We start from the raw sequence: 20,270 nt of genomic DNA, 5'->3' as shown, positions 1-20,270 counted from the left end.
ATCATGTCATGTGCAAATAGAGATATTTTTACCTCTTCCTTTCCAAATCTGATAACTTTTTTTTTTTTTCTTGCCTGATTGCTCTAGGTAGGACTTCAAGTACTGTGTTGAATAGGAGTGGTAAGAGTGAGCACCCTTGTCTGTTCTTGGTCTTAGAGGAAGTTTTTCAACTTTTCATCATTGAGTATGATGCTAGCTGTGGATTTATCACATATGGTCTTTATTATGTTGAGATATTCCTTCTATCTCTAATTCAACTTGTTGGGAGTTCTTATGAATGGATGTCAAGTTTTGTCATATGTTTTTCTGTATCTATTAAAATGATCATAGGATTCTTTTTTTCTATTAATGTGATGCATCACATTGATTGATGCATGTATGTTGAATTATTCTTGCATTCCAGGGATAAATACCACTTGATTGTGGTGAATTATTCCTTTTAATGTTCTGCTGAATTCGATCTATAAGTATTTTATTGAGAGTTTTTGCAACTTTATTAGGTTTCTTTTGTCGTGATGTTTTGTGATGGTTTTGGTATCAGAGTAACACTGGTGTCATAGAATACTTAAGAAATGTACATTGTTTTTCTATTTTTTGGGAGACTTTAGAGAAGCTTGGTGTTAATTTTCTTTAAACATTTGGTAGAATTTGTCAGTGAAGTCATCTGATCCTGGTGTTCGCTTTGTTGGAAGTTCTTTTGATTACTAACTCTGTAGTATTACTCATTATTCATTTGTCAGATTTTTTGTTTATTCTTTTTTTTTTAAAAGATTTTATTTATTCATGAGAGACAGAGAGAGAGAGGCAGAGGCAGAGGGAAAAGCAGACTCCCTGCAGAGCAGGGAACCCGATGAGGAACTCAATCCCAGGACCCTGGGATCATGACCTGAGCCAAAGGCAGACACTTAACCTACTGAGCCACTCAGGCACCCAGATTTTTTGTTTATTCTTAAGTCAATTGGATTGTTTGTTGTTTCTAGGAATTTTTTCATGTTTGCTAGGTCACTTAATCTGTTGCTATACAATTGTTGCTACTATTCCCTTATTATCTTTTTTATTCCTAGATTTATTACTGAGGGTAGTAAGTAATATATGTCCTCTTTGAGTCCTGATTTTAGTAATTTTTCTCTTTTTTTCTTCTTATGTTTGGTTAAAGGTTTATAAATTTTGTTGATCCTTTCAGAGAATTAATTTGGTTTTGCTATTCTTCTCCATTTTTCCTATATTTTATTTATTTCCACTCTAATCTTTATTATTCCATTCCTTCTGCTTACTTTGGGTTAGTTTGCTTTTCTTTTCCTAGTTTCTTAAGGTGAAGTTATTGACTGATAACTTCCTTTAAGGTAGCCATTTATAGCCATAAGTTTCCTTCTGAATACAACTTTGCTGAATCCCATAAGTTTTGTTATGTTGTGTTTTGTTCTTAAGGAATTTTTAAAATTTTTTTGTGATTTATTTGACTCATTGGTTATTTAGGAGTGTGGGTTTTTTAAAGATTTATTTATTTGAGAGAGAGAGTGAGCGAATGAGTGAGATGGGGAAGGGGCAAAGGGAGAGGGAGAGAGAGAATCTCAAGCAGACTCCCTGCTGAGCGCAGAGCCCTACGTAGAGCTCGATCTCAGGACCACGAGATCATGACCTGAGCCGAAACCGAGAGTCGGACGCTTCAACTGAGCTACCCTAGGAATGTGTTTTTTAATTTCCTCATAACTGTGAATTACCCAAATTTCCTTCTTTTATTAAAATATTTTCATTTTGCTGTGGTCAGAGAACATACTCTGGTTTCTGTCTTTTAAAATTTGAGACTTTTACAACGTAATATATTGTCTATCCTGGCAAATGTTCCATGTGAATTGAAAAGAATACATAGTCTGCTCTTGTTGGGTAGAGTGTTCTGTAGATGTGTGCTAGGGTCTAATTAGTATATAGTATTATTTGAGTCTTCTATTTGCTGATTTTCTAACTAGTCTTAGAAGTTGAGTATTGAAATCCCAACTATTATAGTTGAATTATCTCTTTATACCTTCAGGTCTCTCTGTCAGTTTTTGCTTTATTTATTCTGGGGCTCTGTTGTTAGGTGTATATTTGTTTACAATTGTTACATGTTCTTGATAATGTTTTTCTTTGTCTCATATAATAATTTTGGTCTTAAAGTCTGTTTTGCCTATTATTAGATCATTATCTAATTCTGATTAATATCTACTACCACTTCAGCTCTCTTGTGAGTACGGTTTGCATGATAAAACTTCCCTCTTTTTCCTTTAAACCTATATACCTCTGAATCTAATTGTATTGTAGACAGTATATAGTTGAATCATGTGTTTTAATACATTTTGCTAACCTTTGCCCTTTATTTGGAGAGTTTAACCCATTCACATGTAATTGACAATAAGAAGTTCTTTTGCAATTTTGTTTTTTTTTTTTTGGTCTTTTGTTTCTCAAGGTCCTCCATTAGTGTCCTTTATTTAGTATTAGGTTTATTTTGTTCCATTTTTTGGGGGTTTTTTTTAGATTTTTTTTTTTTTTAAAGATTTCATTTATTTATTTTGACAGAGAGACAGCGAGAGAGGGAACACAAGCAGGGGGGAATGGAAGAGGGTGAAGCAGGCTTCCCGCCGAGCAGAGAGCCCGATGCGGGGCTCGATCCCAGGACCCTGGGATCATGACCTGAGCCGAAGGCAGACGCTTAACGACTGAGCCACCCAGGCGCCCCTTGTTGTACCGTTTTAATTCCCTTGTTGTTTCTTGTAGTAAATATTTTGAATTATACTCTTAGTGGTTGTCCTGAGGAAAACCATTAACAAGTTCAGATTGGATGTCAACTTAATTTCAAGAGTATACCAACTTTGCTGTTATGTATCTCTGTTCTCATCCCGATATTCTGACCAAATCAGCTGGCATTTTGATCTTGGACTTCCCAGCCTCCAGACATTGTAATACATTTTTATTGTTTTAGCTGCCAACCCTAGTATTTTGTTCTAGTAGCATAAGCAGACTAAGACCAATGTCCATGGTACTGATTTGGCTGTTAATGTTATTGAGGACCCTTTACATGACAAGGCACTTTTTTCCTGCTGCTTTCAAGATCATCTCTTTGTTTCTTTGTTTGTTTGTTTCTTTCTTTCTTTCTTTATTTGACAGAGAGAGACAGCGAGAGAGGGAACACAAGCAGGGGGAGTGGGAGAGAGAGAAGAAGGCTTCCTGCGGAGCGGGAAGCCTGATGCGGGGCTCGATCCCAGGACGCTGGGATCATGACCTGAGCCGAAGGCAGACGCTTAACGACTGAGCCACCCAGGCGCCCCTCATTTCTTTGTTTCTATCTTTGAGTTTGATTATGCTGTGTCTAGTTTGGATATCTGAATTGATCTTACTTGGGGTTTGTTTTCATCAAAGTAGAGAAGCCTTTGGCATTTATGTTTTCAAATATTCATTCTACCCCTTTCTCTCCTCTTCTCTCCTCCTGGGACTCCTCTTATGTGTATTTTGGTAGGCCTCTGAGGGGGGTTCATTTTCTTCATTCTTTTTACTTTGTTTCTTATACTGTGTAATATGAATTGACCTATTATCTTCAAGTTAGCTAATTCTTTCTTCTGCGTATTCACATCCACCATTGAGCCCTCATTTCAATGTAGTATACTTTTCAACTCCAAAATATTTCTTTGGTTCCGTTTTGTAATTTCTGTCTTTTGATAATTCTCTATTTGATGTGATACTGTTCTCATAGTATACTTCAGTTTTTTAGACATCATTTCCTTGTTGAACATACATAAAGTCTAGGATGCCCAGCATCTAGGGCTTCTTCATGCATAGTTTCTGTTGATTTTTTTCCTCCTGTGTGTGGGTTATACTTTCTTAATTTTTGCATGCTTTATAATTTTTTGTTGAAAACTCTTGACTATTATAATGTGGTAAATCTGGAAATCAGATTCCCTCTTTTCCCAGAATTTGTTGTGGCAGCTTTTAGTATTTGTTCTTTCTTTCTTTTTTCTTTTTTAAGATTTTATTTTTAAGTAATCTCTGCATCCAATGTGGGGCTCAAACTCACAACCTTGAGATCAAGAGTCACATGCTCTACTGACTGAGCCAGCCAGGCCTCCTCTGTTATTTTTCTTTAGTGGCTTTTCTGAACAAATGATTTCTTTGTCATATATAGCCACTGAAGTCTCTCTTCTGTTAGCTTAGTGGTCAGTTAATGATTGAACAGGTAGTTTATAAAATGTCTGGAACCCAAATGTTTTCCAGTGTTGATCATAGGGCTCTGTGTAGGTGTTGGGACATATCTTTAACACTTAGCTGGGCAGTTTTAAACTGTACCTAGCTTTCAATTCCTGTTTATGAAGAGCCTTAAGGTCAGCAGGTGGTAAGCTTAGGGCCATCTCAGATCTTTCCTAAGGATGTGTGTCCTTTTTGGATTTTCAGGGATATTTTGGAGCTTTTTTTTTTCCCCCAAAATGCTTTGCTGTTTAATTCAGTAACAAAATAATTCACATTTCACTATGCTTTCAAAGCATGACATTTGAAGTCCATTTTATCTTCCTTTGACATATGCATTGGTAATAAAAAATAAAATGTCATGGTATGGCAGTATGCGTGGCACTCAAAATTCTGTCAGGTTATAACCCTATCAGTGTGATTCACAGGGTTATGGAGCAGCAGTGGGAATCAGTTAAAATACCACATATGATTGGGCGCCTAGGTGGCTCAGTCAGTTAAGCGACTGCCTTCGGCTCAGGTCATGATCCCAGGGTCCTGAGATCGAGTCCCACATCGGTCTCCCTGCTCAGTGGAGAGTCTGCTTCTCCCTCTCCCTCTGCCTGCCACTCCCCCTGCTTGTGCTCTCTATCTTTCTGACAAATAAATAAAATCTTAAAAAAATATATATATCATATGATCTCTCATCACAATTCACCTCTGCCATGTTGAGCAAAAGCAGTCATAGTCAATGCATAAGTGATGAGCATGACTGTTGTTCTAGTAAAGCATTATTCGTGGGCAGTGAAATTTGAATTGAACATAATTTTCATATGTCATGAAATATTCTTTTGGCTTTTCTTTACTGAAGCTTTTCAGAGCCCTTAGGGACATCTCTACCTAACCTTCCTCCCCACCGCCCCCAGGAAGCAGCTTTATCCTTTATCACTAGGGCCTTTTCAGTTTAGGTGAAATATGTACAAGGCCAGTCTTCCAGGGAGCCACCAAACAGATCAGGACAAATAATTAATTATAGTTCTCCATGAATGAGATCTGTTCCATTTGGTACCAGGAATGGTGGGCTGTTTTCACAGCTCCCACTGAGACTGGGAGTATGGGATGGGACTGGAGTAGGATAAAACAGCACAAAGTTCACTGTTCTCATTAGGAATAATCTGTTGCTTTGAATAAGCATTCCCAAGTCACTGCAAGCTTTAGGTTAATTTTGGAGTTCCAAAAAAACATTGATTCTAATAATTGTTGCTCATTTTTATTTATTGCTTTTATGGAGGAGAGAATTCAGATTTCTTTACTTGCCTTTTTCACTTACGTCACTGTCAGTCTGTCTTAATTTTAATCCAATTTGGCTTTCAGTTGGGGTGTTTGGACCATTTACATTTAATGTGATTAATGATATTTTTGGTTTTAAATTTCCTATCTTTCTATTTTCTATTTGTTCCATCTGTTCTCATTTTCTTCTTTTTCTGCCTTCTTTTGTATTGGTCATTTTTTGGATTCCATTTTATTTATTTGAGTGACTGTAATTGTATTATGTTGTTTTAGTGGTTGCTTTAAGTTTTATAGCGTACATCTTTAACTTATAGTCCACATCAAGTGATATATACTTCATGTGTTAATGACTGCTCTTTGTGCTGTTACTGTGATACGTCTTTGACATATGTTAAAAATCTCAGAATACTGCCAGTCTAATCAGGGAAGAAAATGTTTAGGATTCATCCATAAGCTTGTGTTTGCTTTGCATATAGAAGATAGATATATAAGAGAAAAGTGATGTTATCCAGAGTCCTGATGTGTGGTAGAAGATCAGAACACCAAATTTGAAACCCTGTGTGACCCCTCTAGTCATTTGGATTTGGGCAACTGGGTAACTCTCAGTGGAGATAAGTGCGCATCACCTATAGAGGGTGTGTGTGTGTGTGTGTGTGCACCTATGCACGTATGTGTGTTTTAAGGTACACTTTTTAATTTTCAATAAACTCATCAAAATTTTGGTGGAGAATAGATTTAAACAGAAGTTTGTTTTAGTTAAAATCTTTCTGGTTATAATCATTAAAACCCCACACAAATAAGCTCAAACAAAAACGGGAGGTGTTTGTTTCTTTGTTTTTTTTATAAGGAACTACTTACTGTCTTTCATAGAACCTAAAGGCAGGGTGCTTTTGGTTCAGGAAAAACTGGCTCGATCGCTCTGATGTTCCATTGTCTTTCCTCTTTGCTGTTACCTGCAAATCTTTTTCTCTACAGACTATTTTTTTCTCATTCTAAGTCTTGTGACTTTCTACAGCACTTGAGTTTATGAAGCTTGGATATTTTTGGATTTAGTCCTTCGGGATGAAACTCAGTCTCAGTTTAGGTGTATTGTCTCAACTATGGCTACAGGGACAAAGTCACAATCGACAAATGTGGCTTATTACTGTAACAGTGCAGATGGGAGAAGAGGCAGCTTGCTGAAAAGAGGATGAGAAAATAAAATGATAGTTATTCAGTTTCTAAATTTATACTCATCATAAATACGAATCATTATTTCCCCGTGTGCTGATAACTTCCTTAGAGACTCTGTTCTTTATCTTGTATTACAGTTTTCTATAAACATGTCCTTGAATTCTTTAAGGTCCATGTCTACTTTTCTTTGTATATGACAGTATATTTAATACAGTTTTTATGCTAAGTTTTTGTTGAATGAGAATGACTATTGAGGAATAAATACTCAGTTTTACCTGTATTGAATGGAACCTTAGTAGAGTATTATTATTCTTACATGTTTTTTACTTCTGTTTTTAGTGGTATGCAATCTGTATTAGTGATGTTGGAGATTATGAAGGCATCAAGGCTAAAATTGCAAATGCCTACATTATCAAGGAGCATTTTGAGGTACTGATGAATTTTAAAAGGAATTAGTTTTTTAAATAAATTTCTGTTTCACTTATCTATTGCTGTAGAGCAAACCACCTAAAACTTAGAGGTCTAATGCAGTGACAGCTTATTTCTCAAAATTTTGTGGGTTAACTATGTAGTGGTGCTTCTGATCTGTTTGGTGTAGCTGAAGTCATTCATACTGCTGCCTTCACCTCTGACTTCAGCTAGAACAGAATGTACAAGATGGCCTCTTGTATGACGGTTTCTCTCCACTTTTCTTTGCATTATTTAGTAGTCTAGCCCATGCTTCTTTACAGCATGGTAGCTGGCTTCCAGGAATGAACATTCCAAGATAAAATTCCAGTGCGCAAACTTTTATCAAGCTTCTTTCTGTTTTGCATCACACTTGGTAATATCCTGTGGACCTAAACAAGTCATGTAGCCAAGACCAGAGTATGTGGGAGGGAACTTTACAAGGTCCTGAATACCCTGAGGTGTGGTCTGGTGTAAAATCTAACACAATTGACAAACCACTCCCAATAATAATCGTACTATTTACAATTACTATCTCTGTGTATTTTGTGTTTTCATATTTTCCCCTAAAGTTACTTTTCTTCTTTTTTTTAAGATTTTATTTGTTTATTTGAAAGAGAGAGAGACACACAGCAAGAGAGGGAACACAAGCAGGGGGGAGTGGAAGAGGGAGAAGCAGGCTCCCCGCTGAGCAGGGAGCCCGATGTGGGGCTCGATCCCAGGACTCTGGGATCATGACCTGAGCTGAAGGGAGATGCGCTACGACTGAGCCACCCAGGCGCCCCTAAAGTTACTTCTTTTATAGTAAGCTCTTCCTTAGATGCCAGATATTCTCCAGGAGTTTGTATATTTCATGATGTGCCATATACACTACCTCATTGTCCTAAACAAAACTAAACAAAAACTCCCGAAAAACTGCCACTAAAAATTCAGCATATTTATTTCTCTTTTGGTATTGTAGACCATCTCAAAAATACAGAAGAAGAGAATGTAATGGAAACATTCATAGGAAGAATGCTAGATAAGCTGTCTAATAGCTTTTCTGAATTTTATGATTATAGTCTCAATTCTTATTTTACACAATGGGTAATAGAAAAGAACACTGGACTGGGAGTCAGGAGACCTAGCTTTTATTCTGGCATCAGTAGTATACACACACACACACACACACACACGTATACGTGTGTATGCTGCATGTACATATATATTTTTCAATTTAATAATATGCAACATTTTTCACATTTTAAGACCTTTCTTGAAATCAGATTGCATTATATAATCAGTGGTATCTTATAGTAGGCAATGCTTTTTTCTTTTCAATGATAGATATAATAATGATGTGTAGTAACTTTCATGGTTATCTTAGATTCTGTGAAATGTCATAATTTGCTCAGTGGCATTAAATAAATCACCTAAGTTATTCTGTACCATAGTATGTAGAAATATATGACAAATATCTTCCAATATAAATCATGAAAAATTACAGAAATATATTAATGGAAACAGAGGTTATAGATTATTTTTTAAAAACCAATGTTTTTGGGCACCTGGGTGGCTCAGTCAGTTAAGCATCTGCCTTGGGCTCAGGTCATGATCCCAGGGCCCTGGGATCGAGCCCCACATTGGGCTCTCTGCTCAGCAGGGAGTCTGCTTCTCCTTCTGTCTGCTGCTCCCCCTGCTTGTGCTCTCTCTGTCAAATGAATAAATAAAATCTTTAAAAAAATCGATGTTTTACAGATTTCAAAGTGTGTTAAGTATACATTAAAAATGATATTTAGTATTTACATACTAAAAAGATCATTTGTACTGTTATTCCTAATTCCACTATTATATCTAAAGCCATAAGGAATTACTATTTTTGGATTGTTGTTGTTTTTAAGATTTTAAATAGTCTCTACACCCAACATGGGGCTCAAGCATGGTTCACCGACTGAGCCAGCCAGGTGCCCCTATCTTTGGATTGTTTTTGAAAACACTTAAACTAATGGCAAGAAGTATAAAAGAAAGGGTTTGCTTGAGAGCAGCCCCTCTCAACCCATTCCGTAAGAAAATTAAATTCCCTAAAGTATTCATTGCATGTTATGAATTAACTTCTCTCCCTTGCATCTAGAATGATACTAGCTCTATACCAATCTATACCTTGAGAGATTGGAGAAAATAGTTATTCATATAATTTTTTGTAGGGTTTAATTTTCTAGTGGAACTCCAATTAGGAAAGGTTGCTTAGTGTATAAGTTGTGTATACTTTAAAACATATTTTGCTATAAATCATATCACTATTTAATGGAAAAGTAAAAAAAAGTGCTGATTCTTACTCATATTAATGAAGCAAGATTTCTGCTAAGTCATACTTGGTTATTAGCCTTATTCTAGCTATTACCTCTACTACTGCTAACATTAAATCAGCGTCAGTAATAAATTGGTACTTTTGAAAAGTAAAATTATGCTGGTTATAGAAGATATTACTGTGTTAAATACCTCCTGTTACTTGCTCATTTAATTTTTACCACAACTCTATAATGTAGGTATATTACTCTTACCGATTCTATAAAACAGCAAACTCAGGCATGGCAAGAAGAGAGAACTTGCCAAGGTGAAAACTTGGAGCTGTGATTTGAACCCTGGTAGTCTGGCTTCAGAGCCCATACTGGTAACCAATACAAATATTTTAAAGATTTTATTTATTTATTTGAGACAGAGAGAATGAGAGAGAGAGAGCACATGAGAGGGGGGAGGGTCAGAGGGAGAAGCAGGCACCCTGCCGAGCAGGGAACCTGATGCGGGACTCGATCCAGGGACTCCAGGATCATGACCTGAGCCGAAGGCAGTCACTTAACCAACTGAGCCACCCAGGCGCCCACCAATACAAATATTTTAAAATGTGTATCTCACACATTACTGACTGAAAGTGACGATGTGGGCTTTCGGAAAAACGTAAGATAGGAGGTCTCAATTTTTTTAAAAGGGCCTTTTATTTTTAATAGGATTAACATTTATCTGAGATTTTTCTCAGTGGCTTTCGACAAAATAATGGATAAAAGGAAAAATAGTTGCTTTAAAGTTGTTCTGTAGTTTATGCTTTACATTAATTCACATAGGACTTTCATATAGTAAATAGAAATTAGGGAGACTTTATCAATGTATTTTACATTGTACATATTATTTTACTAATACATTCTGTGGATAAGTATTATTTATTTTTCCTTTGTAAGTATAGATGGTGAAGTTGAATGAAATGTACATACAGGAAGAAACTTTGTAAAAGTATTAAGTATTTTGATCTCCTTTTAGGAAAGAATACTATTTAATCCAGTATTCATATAGAACTTGCCAAAAAGAACCTCCTTATTTAGAAGAAACATTGAGAACTATAGATTACTGTTTTCAAAATTAGATTCATTTACAAATTTCATGTTTTTTCTCATATTGATAAATCCTGTTAGTTGCTGAACTTTATATAAGAGTTTAATACAAGTCATTAACAGTGTATTGAAATGAATTTAACCACATTGAAGAATGAAGAGGGGAAAAAAGTTGGTATTACCATAGAACAATTGAAATGCCAGGTTGCCCAAAAAAAAAATTTTTTTTTTTTTTTAAAGATTTTATTTATTTATTTGACAGAGAGAGACACAGCGAGAGAGGGAACACAAGCAGGGGGAGTGGGAGAGGGAGAAGCAGATCCCGGCTGAGCAGGAAGCCCGATGCGGGGCTCTATCCCAGGACCCTGGGATCGTGACCTGAGCTGAAGGCAGACACCTAACGACTGAGCCACCCAGGCGCCCCACCAAAATGTTTTTTTTAAATCATGACTTTTGTTTTCATCAAACATAGTACTTAACTTGTGTTTAGAAAACAAATATGATTGACTTTCTCATTTCTTGTTAGAAAGCAATTGAACTGAACCCAAAAGATGCTACCTCAATTCACCTTATGGGTATTTGGTAAGAACATTTCTTTAAATAAATATTTCAGTTGTAGTTCGTATGATCTTATTTTGTAGTATATAAAACAAGATGTAAAGTATTTAAAAGTATTTGGCATTCGTGAATGTTTATTATATTAACTAGCAGTTGTGATGTAACACTAAATTTGACTGTGATCATGTTAACCATTGTTATTCAGATCATTTAGAAATATATATTAAAATGAAAAAGGCATTAAAACTTTTGCTAGACTTTGAAATTCCCTTTGTTGGGAAAGACTGTTCTTACTTACCAGGCTAAATGAAATTGGATTAATCTAACTATATAGCAATACAGTTCGATGCCCTAAGAGGGTCTTTACATCTTCAAGGTGTCTCAAATGCAGTCTGCTCATATGAGGAATAATATAATCTGACTGTCAGTATCTTTCCACTTGTTTAGTGTATTACATTTTGCTGGTATGAGCATACACTAATGTGTTTAAATCCTTGCTGATTTAAGAGTTTTTTGTTTGTTTTTTTTTAAGATTTTATTTATTTGACAGAGAGAGACACAGCGAGAGAGGGAACACAAGCAGGGGGAGTGGGAGAGGGAGAAGCAGGCTTCCCGCTGAGCAGGGAGCCCGATGCGGGGCTTGATCCCAGGACCCTGGGACCATGACCTGAGCTGAAGGCAGACGCTTAACGACTGAGCCACCCAGGCGCCCCAAGTCTTTTTTTTTTTTTAAAGATTATTTATTTATTTGAGAGTGAGTGAGTGAGAGAGAGCACAAGCAGGGGGAGAAGCAGAGGGAGAGAAGCAGACTCCCTGCTGAGCAGGGAGCCCAATATGGGGCTCGATCCCAGGACCCTAGGATCATGACCTGAGCAGAAGGCAGACACTTAACGGACTGAGACACCCAGGTGCCCCTTAAGAGTCTTTCTTGAGACAGGTTTGCTACTATTTTCTTTGGGTGTAGTCTGCAGACCTGAATATTTTATTGTCTTAAAAATAAATGGCGTAGACAGCCCTATATCAGATTCTTAAAAAGGAGTTAAATATCCTTCAAGACAAAGGATGATATTAAACTAACAAAATGCTTACTGAGAACTAATGATAATGGAGAGACAGTGCTAGGGAGGAAACACGAATAAGATACAATGGCTACCTCAGGGAGTTCAGACCCTAGTCAAAGATGCAGTACCCCTACCTAGATCAGAAAGTTGTCAAGATCTTTGGATGTTAATCATTTGCCTCACTCTTTTATATAGGCAGACTTAAATTGTTGTTTGCCATTGTTATTTATGCATATCATGTTTAGTTCTGTCATTTTTTTTAAACTTCTCTGAGTTAGTTTTTCTTACCGGAAAAAATAGGGGTAATGATCCTAACTCATTTAGTTCCTTGTAAGGAGTAGACGAGAGATAATCACTGAGCACCTGGAACAGAGTGAGCACTTAGTGATGAATGATATATACTGTTAATCATTACTAGTATTGTTGCTTACTACTTATATCTAATCACAGGATACATCCTAATTGATGGATCAATATAAATCAGTCTCTAGATAATTCAGTGGGAATATTAACCTGCTGGATATTATGTAAAGTGCAAAGTGTTTCAAGGTACAACAGAAGAAGATACCTTTTATATCTGTTAAGATGCTTAGTTTTCTGTAAGAGAAAAAAAGGTGCAATTGAGATGTATATGTTATTTCTTTATAGGTGTTACACATTTGCTGAAATGCCTTGGTATCAAAGAAGAATTGCTAAAATGCTGTTTGCAACTCCTCCTAGTTCCACCTATGAGGAGGTAGTGTGCTGTCCTTTGTTAAGCTAGTACTGATTTCTTAACTGCAGTGCCATTCTACAGTGTTCAGATCTGGGGCTTTGGGCAGTGAGGCCTTTGAGCACGTTTCTAACCATCCAGTGCAGCTATCTTATCACAAAGGCTTAATACTTATAATCTATGACTGGTGAGTGATTTTTTTTTTTTTTTATTTAGGTGAGTGTCTGATGATTCTGGTATATTGTCAGCTATAATAATAGCTCATGCCTAAAATCTGCCATTGTTTTCTGTTTGAAATCTACACCATATAAAAGTCGTAAAATAGAATAAGAAATTCAACAACTAATAGCATTAGTTTTACATATGTGTTCTACACACTAACAGTCATTTACCTGGAAAATCATGTATTTGTATAGATAAAGGAAGAATAATTATAACTTTTTTAGAAAGTGGGGTTGAAAGGCTTATACTCTTATATTTTCAAGGCCTTTTGCTTCCTTGTTGAAAATAAAATTTGGAAGGGATTTCTGGGCAAACATTTTGAGTAACTTACACCACTAAAATTTTCAGAGTAAGGAAATAAGGCCGTTGAAAAAGCTTTCCTAGTACCTGTGTCATGACAAGGAGCTATTTTTTCCTTCTGGCAGGCTATGGTGTAGAATTTGATACAAAAATATTTAGCTGAATAATCAGAACACAGTTGGGAAATATATATTGTTATTAAAAGAATGTATTTTAAGGAAAAAAGATACAGTCAGTCAGCTCTACTATAACAAATTAGTTATGTTTCTAGGAAATCAGACATTATAAAAACAGTTTAAATGGGACAAAAAAGAACTAAGAGTTTCAGACTCACAATAACATTTTATGTTGGAATTTCAATAATAAAGGACTTTTAAAAAATTTATTGGTACAACCTATGTATCACTGAGTAAATTTAGCTTTTGATTTTATCAAGTTTTTATGGGTAGTGACTTATGACTTAAGAAGAGAAGGATCAAAATAGCTGAGTTGCATGTGATAATGTTCTTTCCTTTCTGCACTTGATGCTGGTTTGGTACAAGTTCTAAACAGCAATCAAGTTATTACTAGAAGTGGTCCATACACTGTAATCTGTGCTCTGATGATTTAATAATGTTCAATTTTGCTGTGTTAACTTACACTGTTGATGAATTGACCTTTAAGATGTTTTACTTCCTGACTTTTGAGGAAATGTTTTTTTAATATTGGTTCTGTTATAACCCTTTTCATTATGTTTGGGCTCTTTGTGTTTTCAACAGGCATTAGGCTACTTTCACAGGGCAGAGCAAGGTAACATTTTTCTATTTCACATACTAGTGTACTTAAAATTGTGTGAATGCCTTATATATAATAGGAATTTTTATTTATTTTTATTTTTATTTATTTGAGCGAGAGTATGAGCACAAGTGGGGGGAGGCAGAGGGAGAAGCAGACTCCCCACTGAGCAGGGAGCCTGATGCGGGGCTTGATCCCAGGACCCCAGGATCATGGCCTAAACCGAAGTAGACGCTCAACTGACTGAGCCATACAGGCGCCCCGATACAATAGGAATTTTTAAAACAAAAATGTTACTTATTCTAATATACTTCTTTTTGCACTAGAGATTATCAGTTTTTCGTCTTTATTCAGTAAAAATCACCAGAGTAAGAAGTGGGCTGCTACTGAATTTAGAGCTACAGTTCTGGAATGGTCCTTTATTTGATATGATTCAACTTTCTTTTTTGAGAGGAGGCTTTGACAAGTTAATGGTCTTATTTAAGATTACACAGCTGATTAGAAACATTTATTTAAATGTTTAAAAAAATTTTTTGAGGTATATATTATAATTGACATAACAGTAGTTTCAGGTGTATAGCATAAGGATTCAATATTTGCATATGTTGTAAAATGATTATAATAGTAGTTAATACCTGTCACATTACATTTAAAAAAATTTTTTTTTCTAAGATTTACCCTTTCTCTTCAAAAAGCATTTAAATGAGAGATCTTGTTTTTAAACCAGGCCAGTTTTTGCTTTGTTGCAAATATTGTCTTCTTTTATGAAGAGTCTCATGTCACCCTGGCTTTGAAGAAATGGCCAGTCTACAAAACTGACACCAGCCCATCCCAAGTTCATCCTTTTTAATATTAATAGCACAAACTAGAAGAGTAAAGGACATAAGCATATGTTACCAAATACACCAAAAGAAAACCATTGCAATTCTATTCCTATAAAATTAGATGAAAATTAAAGACTATGTATTAGAGAGCCTACTCATATGGATTTGTTCAGATGTTTTTAGGATAGCAAAAAGTTTTTTTTTTTTTTAATTTCTTCTAAAGAATTATGTCTGAATGTTAAACTATGTCAGTAATATTCTGATTTGCTCTGTTAACTGCCTTCCACTGCTAACCTGTTGTGATAGTAGTTTTTATATCATGAATATGAATCTGGGAATAAAGTTTCCTCAAAGGGATTTAGGAGCATAACTGCAAAGTAAAAATAGGGCCTTAGAGAATTAAGCGTTTGGGGTGTTGAGAAAAACATGGTCAGTTAACTCCAGTCATCCTCCAGGTTTTTACCCTATAGGTCAGTTCCTCCAGGCGGTCTTTCTTTATGGACCATATCTGGTTTAGAAGCTCCTCCTAGGCTCTTAGTACCTGTTACTTCCCCCATCATAGCCTTTATCACTCCATAGTATGAGTATGTGAGTTGTGAGTATTGTTTACGTGTCTAAGACTAAGTTCGGGAATGATGCAGACTTTGTCATTTTGTTCACAATTTGTTCCTCAGTGCTTAGCATAACGCTATCAAATTTGCTGAATTACTGAATAAACAGATGCATGGATGAACCCCAAGGAAACCTTAAGTACATCTACACAACATCTCATAAATATGTTCAAATTAAAGAAGTAAAACAATTTTGGGTTAAGAAGCAAATGGAGTTAACCATAAATTATATCCAGGGAAAAGTGTGCTTTAAATATAGAAAGTCCCAGGTTGATGATAGGAATCTGTATAAAGAATGAATGAAGTTAGTGAGACAGTCCCATGCTTTCATAGGCTTTTTGTTCAGTTTTCCCTGAGCCAAGAATGTTCTCCACTTTTCTGTTAAAATCCTATTCAGCCAAGGCAGCCCAGATGTAACTTCTTAGTTTCTCTTTGTTTTCTCATAAATGTGTACTTTAAAATGTGTACACCTGTCAAAGCATTTCTGTCATTCTTCTTTTACATTTAGTTATGCTCGTTTAACTCTCCTCTTCATTACAAATTCCGAAAGAATAGTCTTTGTTAAATCTGTATTTGAGTATAACCCACATACAGTAAATGTTAATCAAATGTATGTATGTACACTTGACCCTTAAACAATGAGGGGGTAGGGGTCCCGACCCCCTGCATAGTTGAAAATCTGCATATAATTAACTTTTGGCTCCCCTAAAAGTTAACTACTTACATAGTCTACTATTGACCGGAGCGTAATACTGATAACATAAACAGTTGTTTAAAATAAAATGTATTTTGTATGTTCTATGTATTATAAACTGTATTCCAACAATACAGTAAGCTAGAGAAAATGTTAATAAGAGAAAATACAATTACAGCACTTTACTGTATTTATGGGAAAAAAAAAAACTCTGCATTTATTTGGACCTGCACCGTTCAAAACTGGGTTAAAGGTCAAATGCATATATATCATGATTTCGTTCATTCATACAGCATATATGTATTGGGTGCATGTTATGTTCTAGGTACTTAGGATATATCAGGGAATAAAAGACATTAATAAAAAGAGAACCCCTATCCTTATAGAGCATACATTCTACCAGGAACCTCAGTTTCTCATCTATTAAATGGAGTTCCTATTTTATAAAATTGTATGAAAATGAGAAATGTAATAGAATGCCTAGCACATAGCACTGAATAAATGGTACTTTACCAATATTTTTTTGAGATTGTAATAGTTGAACAAAAGAGAATTTTAGTTAGCCTAATCTTATATTGACCACAAATTTATTATTAGAATTTAGACTGAAGAAACTGAGCCTTTAAAAATAAAAACAGTTCTGTTTCATCTGAAATAAATTTTTCTTTCTTATGTACAGTGGATCCAAACTTCTACAGCAAAAACTTGCTTCTTTTAGGAAAGACATATTTGAAGTTACACAATAAAAAGCTTGCTGCCTTCTGGCTAATGAAAGCCAAGGACTATCCAGCACACACAGAGGAGGATAAACAGGTGAAGTATCTCCAATAAATTAAGGCAGATAGGTTTCTACTGAGGCGCACTATTAAATAAAGGTGAATTAAGAACTTCTTTAAAAGTATAATTTGTCTAAATGTATATTGTTGAAAACAGTAGTGTGCATTTCAAATTAAACTCATTAACATTTCTGTTAATTTCTGTATAGCAAGTGTTTAGTTACTGTCAACAGATGTTATGAATTAATTGCTGCCTTATTCCTGTTTGACATACATGACAGATCAAATAAGATTTCTAAAATAAAAGGCAAACGATATGTAGTAATGTGGAAGAATTCTCTAAGAGTCTTACCCAGTCCCTGTTCAGTTTTATTTTTACAATGTGCTACCCTGGTTTTTGGGGACGCTTAGAAACCACAGCCCACTTTATGAACTTATTAGATTTTGCAAGTTGATAGCTATACTGTACTATTTATTTATAACATGTGTTTTTCCATTTTAGATACAGACAGAAGCTGCTCAGTTGCTTACAGGTTTCAGTGACAAGAATTGAGAATTTTTCAGAGAAGAAAGCACATGAAATATCTAAGAAACATTGCCTTTTCATCAAATTACAAAGATAATACATAAACAGTAACTGTTCTATGGCTCTTTTCTCAGTTCCTTTAACCATTTAACAAATTAAATATACAAAATTCTAAGTTTCTTCACAGATAACAAAAGAAATAATTACAAAAAGATTGGTAGAAACTTCTCCCTGGCTCAGAGGCAAAGATATTGCACATTTAGGACACCAGCAATACAAAGTGGTATAAGATTTCTAAGGAGGATGGATCACATCAGAATGGGAGATCAAGAAAAAGCTTTGTGGAAGAGGTTTCATTGGGGGTGTGCATTGTCAAATTGGACTGATGCAAAGTTGAGATCTTGCAGAGAAGGTGCAGTGAAAATTAGGTTGTTAGGATGTTGAGGGTTCTTGGTATAAAGTTGTTAAGTGATGGATCTTGGAACCAACCTGCATAAGGAAAAACCTTGTCAGGAGAGGACGGAAAATGGAGTGATTTTTTTTTTTTTTTAAATGTGACATAGTCTCACAAGTGGAGGATTGATTTTGTCACTAGACAAAGCCCATATTCTCTTCCCTAATAATGGTGAAAGGAACACAGAATTAAAGGGTGAAATAGAAATGAAGATGTTTTAAATAGGCAGGACGGTATTACTTGAGGCTGGGATGCCACCACTGCAGAACTTTTATAAAAAGGATTATCTTGAATGTCACTTAGATAAATCAAGAGTGCATGCATAGGTGGCTTTTCCCCAAAGGATTTGGGAATTGTAATGTGAACAGTGAACTGTGCGGGTGTGGGCTGTTTCTGTTATCATGTATATTTTCAAACAAAAAGGAAAACTGAAAGTCCTGGACTCATCTCCAATTGCTAATCTGCTAATATTTTACTGTTATGTGTGTATATTTTCATATATATATATTTCTAAACTTCTGAAATTGTAGACAACATACTTCATCCCTAAATATTTCAGCATGCATGGTCTCAGAATAAGGACATCCTTCTAAACAAAAACCCGTTAGTACAACAAAAAATTAACAGTAATTTTTTAAAATCATCTCTAATACCAGCCATATTCATATTTTCTCAGATGTCCCAGGAATGTCTTACACTTTTAAAAACCAGGATCCAATCAGTCATATATTGTATTTGATTTTCTGCCTTAGTTTTTAAAAATCTAGAAGAGTTCTTCCATCTTTTTTTTTAAATCCCACCATTCATTGACTTTTTGAAGAGGCCAGTCCAATTATCTTAGATTGTCCCTCATACCAGATTTGCCTTACCCCACTTTGAGAAACACTGTTCCATCTTACTTTCAGTGACTCTGTTTACTTCTATGTATGTTAAATCTTCTTTGCCTAATTTTTTATCATTTCTCTGATTTTTCTTTTTACCTCTTTCAGTTTCATTTTCTTGGCTCTTTGAATTTGTTTTCCATGTCCCTTACTTCTGATTTTCTTCCTCAGATACATTTTGTCTTCAATTTTGAGATGTTTGTCTTTTTCTTCCATTTTTTTTTTCCTGATTTCAATCAGCAGGCATTTCACATTTTCATGTAGTTTGTCCAGTTCTGAGTTTTTGAATTTCTAATTTGATTTTTTTTTTTTTTGGTATCTATATTTACACTTAACTCATTAGTATATTGTGTTAATAACAGTTTTTTTCTGTTTTGAGCATCTTCATCCATCTGAAATTTTCTCCTTTTCAATTTTCTCTGTAGAGTGACTCAATATTTTCTGGTGATTTTTGTATGTGTGTTTTGCATTACTAGCAGTACCAGGTAATCAAATGGGAAGTGAAGGGTTTGGATTTGTTCAAGAATAATCTCTATGAAGTAGTTTTTGTGAAATGAGGTATCTTTCAGTAATAAAGCCTTTTATGGGTAGGATCTGTCTTCTGATATTTTATAGTGCTTTAAAAAATCTTTTTTGCTTTGAAATCATTACAGATTCATAGGAAGTTGGGGAAAAAAAGGTAGAGATCCCAGAGGTAAACCTGTAACTACAGTACAATATCAAAACCAGGTAATTGGTATAACCCATAGATCTTACTCAGATTTTACTTCTAAATGCTCTCACTTGTGTGTGTGTTCTATGTAATTTTGTCACATGTAGGTTTTTTTTTTTAACTGCCACTACAATCAAGATATAGCTGTTCCACCAAATCACATATATCCCTAGGGCCATCCCTTTGTGGTCACACCCATCCACTTTCCCTCCCTACCACCATCCCTAATCCTAGTAACCACTAATTTCAGGAATGTTAAATAAATGGAATCAGATTATGTGACCTTTTGAGAACTGGCCTTTTTCATTTGACATAATTCCTTTGAGATCCATCTAAATATAGTCAGTAGTTGATTCCTTTGTACTGCTGATTATATTTCACTGTATTAGTGTACCTGTTTATTTAACCATTCACTGAAGGTCATTTAAGCTGTTCCAGTCTTTGACTCCTATGCACATTGGGTATAGGTTATATCAACATCCAATTTATAGAGCTGTTATTTTCCCTTTTTTCCCCTTTTAAACTAAGGGATAGCTAGCTCCCTTCTCCAAGATGTGGTACATTCCTAAGATTCTGATTGTCTGCACTTTGTCTCTTCCTTTTGAATTCCCAGGAGTCTGATTCACCAGGTCTTACACTGGTTGGTGGCATTTCCTCACTCACAGTGAGACCTATTACTTCTGGGAACAAACCCTAGGACCC

The 20,270-nt window shown here is 35.3% G+C and overlaps 1 protein-coding gene across 3 annotated transcripts in view; it reads left to right on the top strand.

The window, feature by feature from the left end:
* Positions 1 to 18,781, top strand: part of RMDN1 (regulator of microtubule dynamics 1) — a 52,552-nt gene extending 33,771 nt beyond the window's left edge. For 2 of the 3 annotated variants that reach the window (XM_044914647.1, XM_021688667.2), the window contains exons 5-10: positions 6,994 to 7,083; positions 10,990 to 11,045; positions 12,731 to 12,818; positions 14,075 to 14,105; positions 16,899 to 17,032; positions 17,498 to 18,781. In XM_044914647.1, coding sequence (XP_044770582.1) covers positions 6,994 to 7,083; positions 10,990 to 11,045; positions 12,731 to 12,818; positions 14,075 to 14,105; positions 16,899 to 17,032; positions 17,498 to 17,548 — 450 coding nt within the window. In that variant the 3' untranslated portion in view covers positions 17,549 to 18,781. Of the gene's footprint in view, positions 1 to 6,993; positions 7,084 to 10,989; positions 11,046 to 12,730; positions 12,819 to 14,074; positions 14,106 to 16,898; positions 17,054 to 17,497 lie in introns of those variants that run through there. The other variant, XM_044914648.1, reaches the window with a different exon arrangement.
* The last annotated feature ends 1,489 nt before the right edge of the window (positions 18,782 to 20,270 follow it).

Source organism: Neomonachus schauinslandi, chromosome 4 (assembly GCF_002201575.2).
Source record: "Neomonachus schauinslandi chromosome 4, ASM220157v2, whole genome shotgun sequence".
Classification (NCBI taxonomy): Eukaryota; Metazoa; Chordata; class Mammalia; order Carnivora; family Phocidae; genus Neomonachus; species Neomonachus schauinslandi.
The sequence above is the reverse complement of the archived record's forward strand: the minus strand, read 5'-3'. Positions and strand labels throughout refer to the sequence as shown.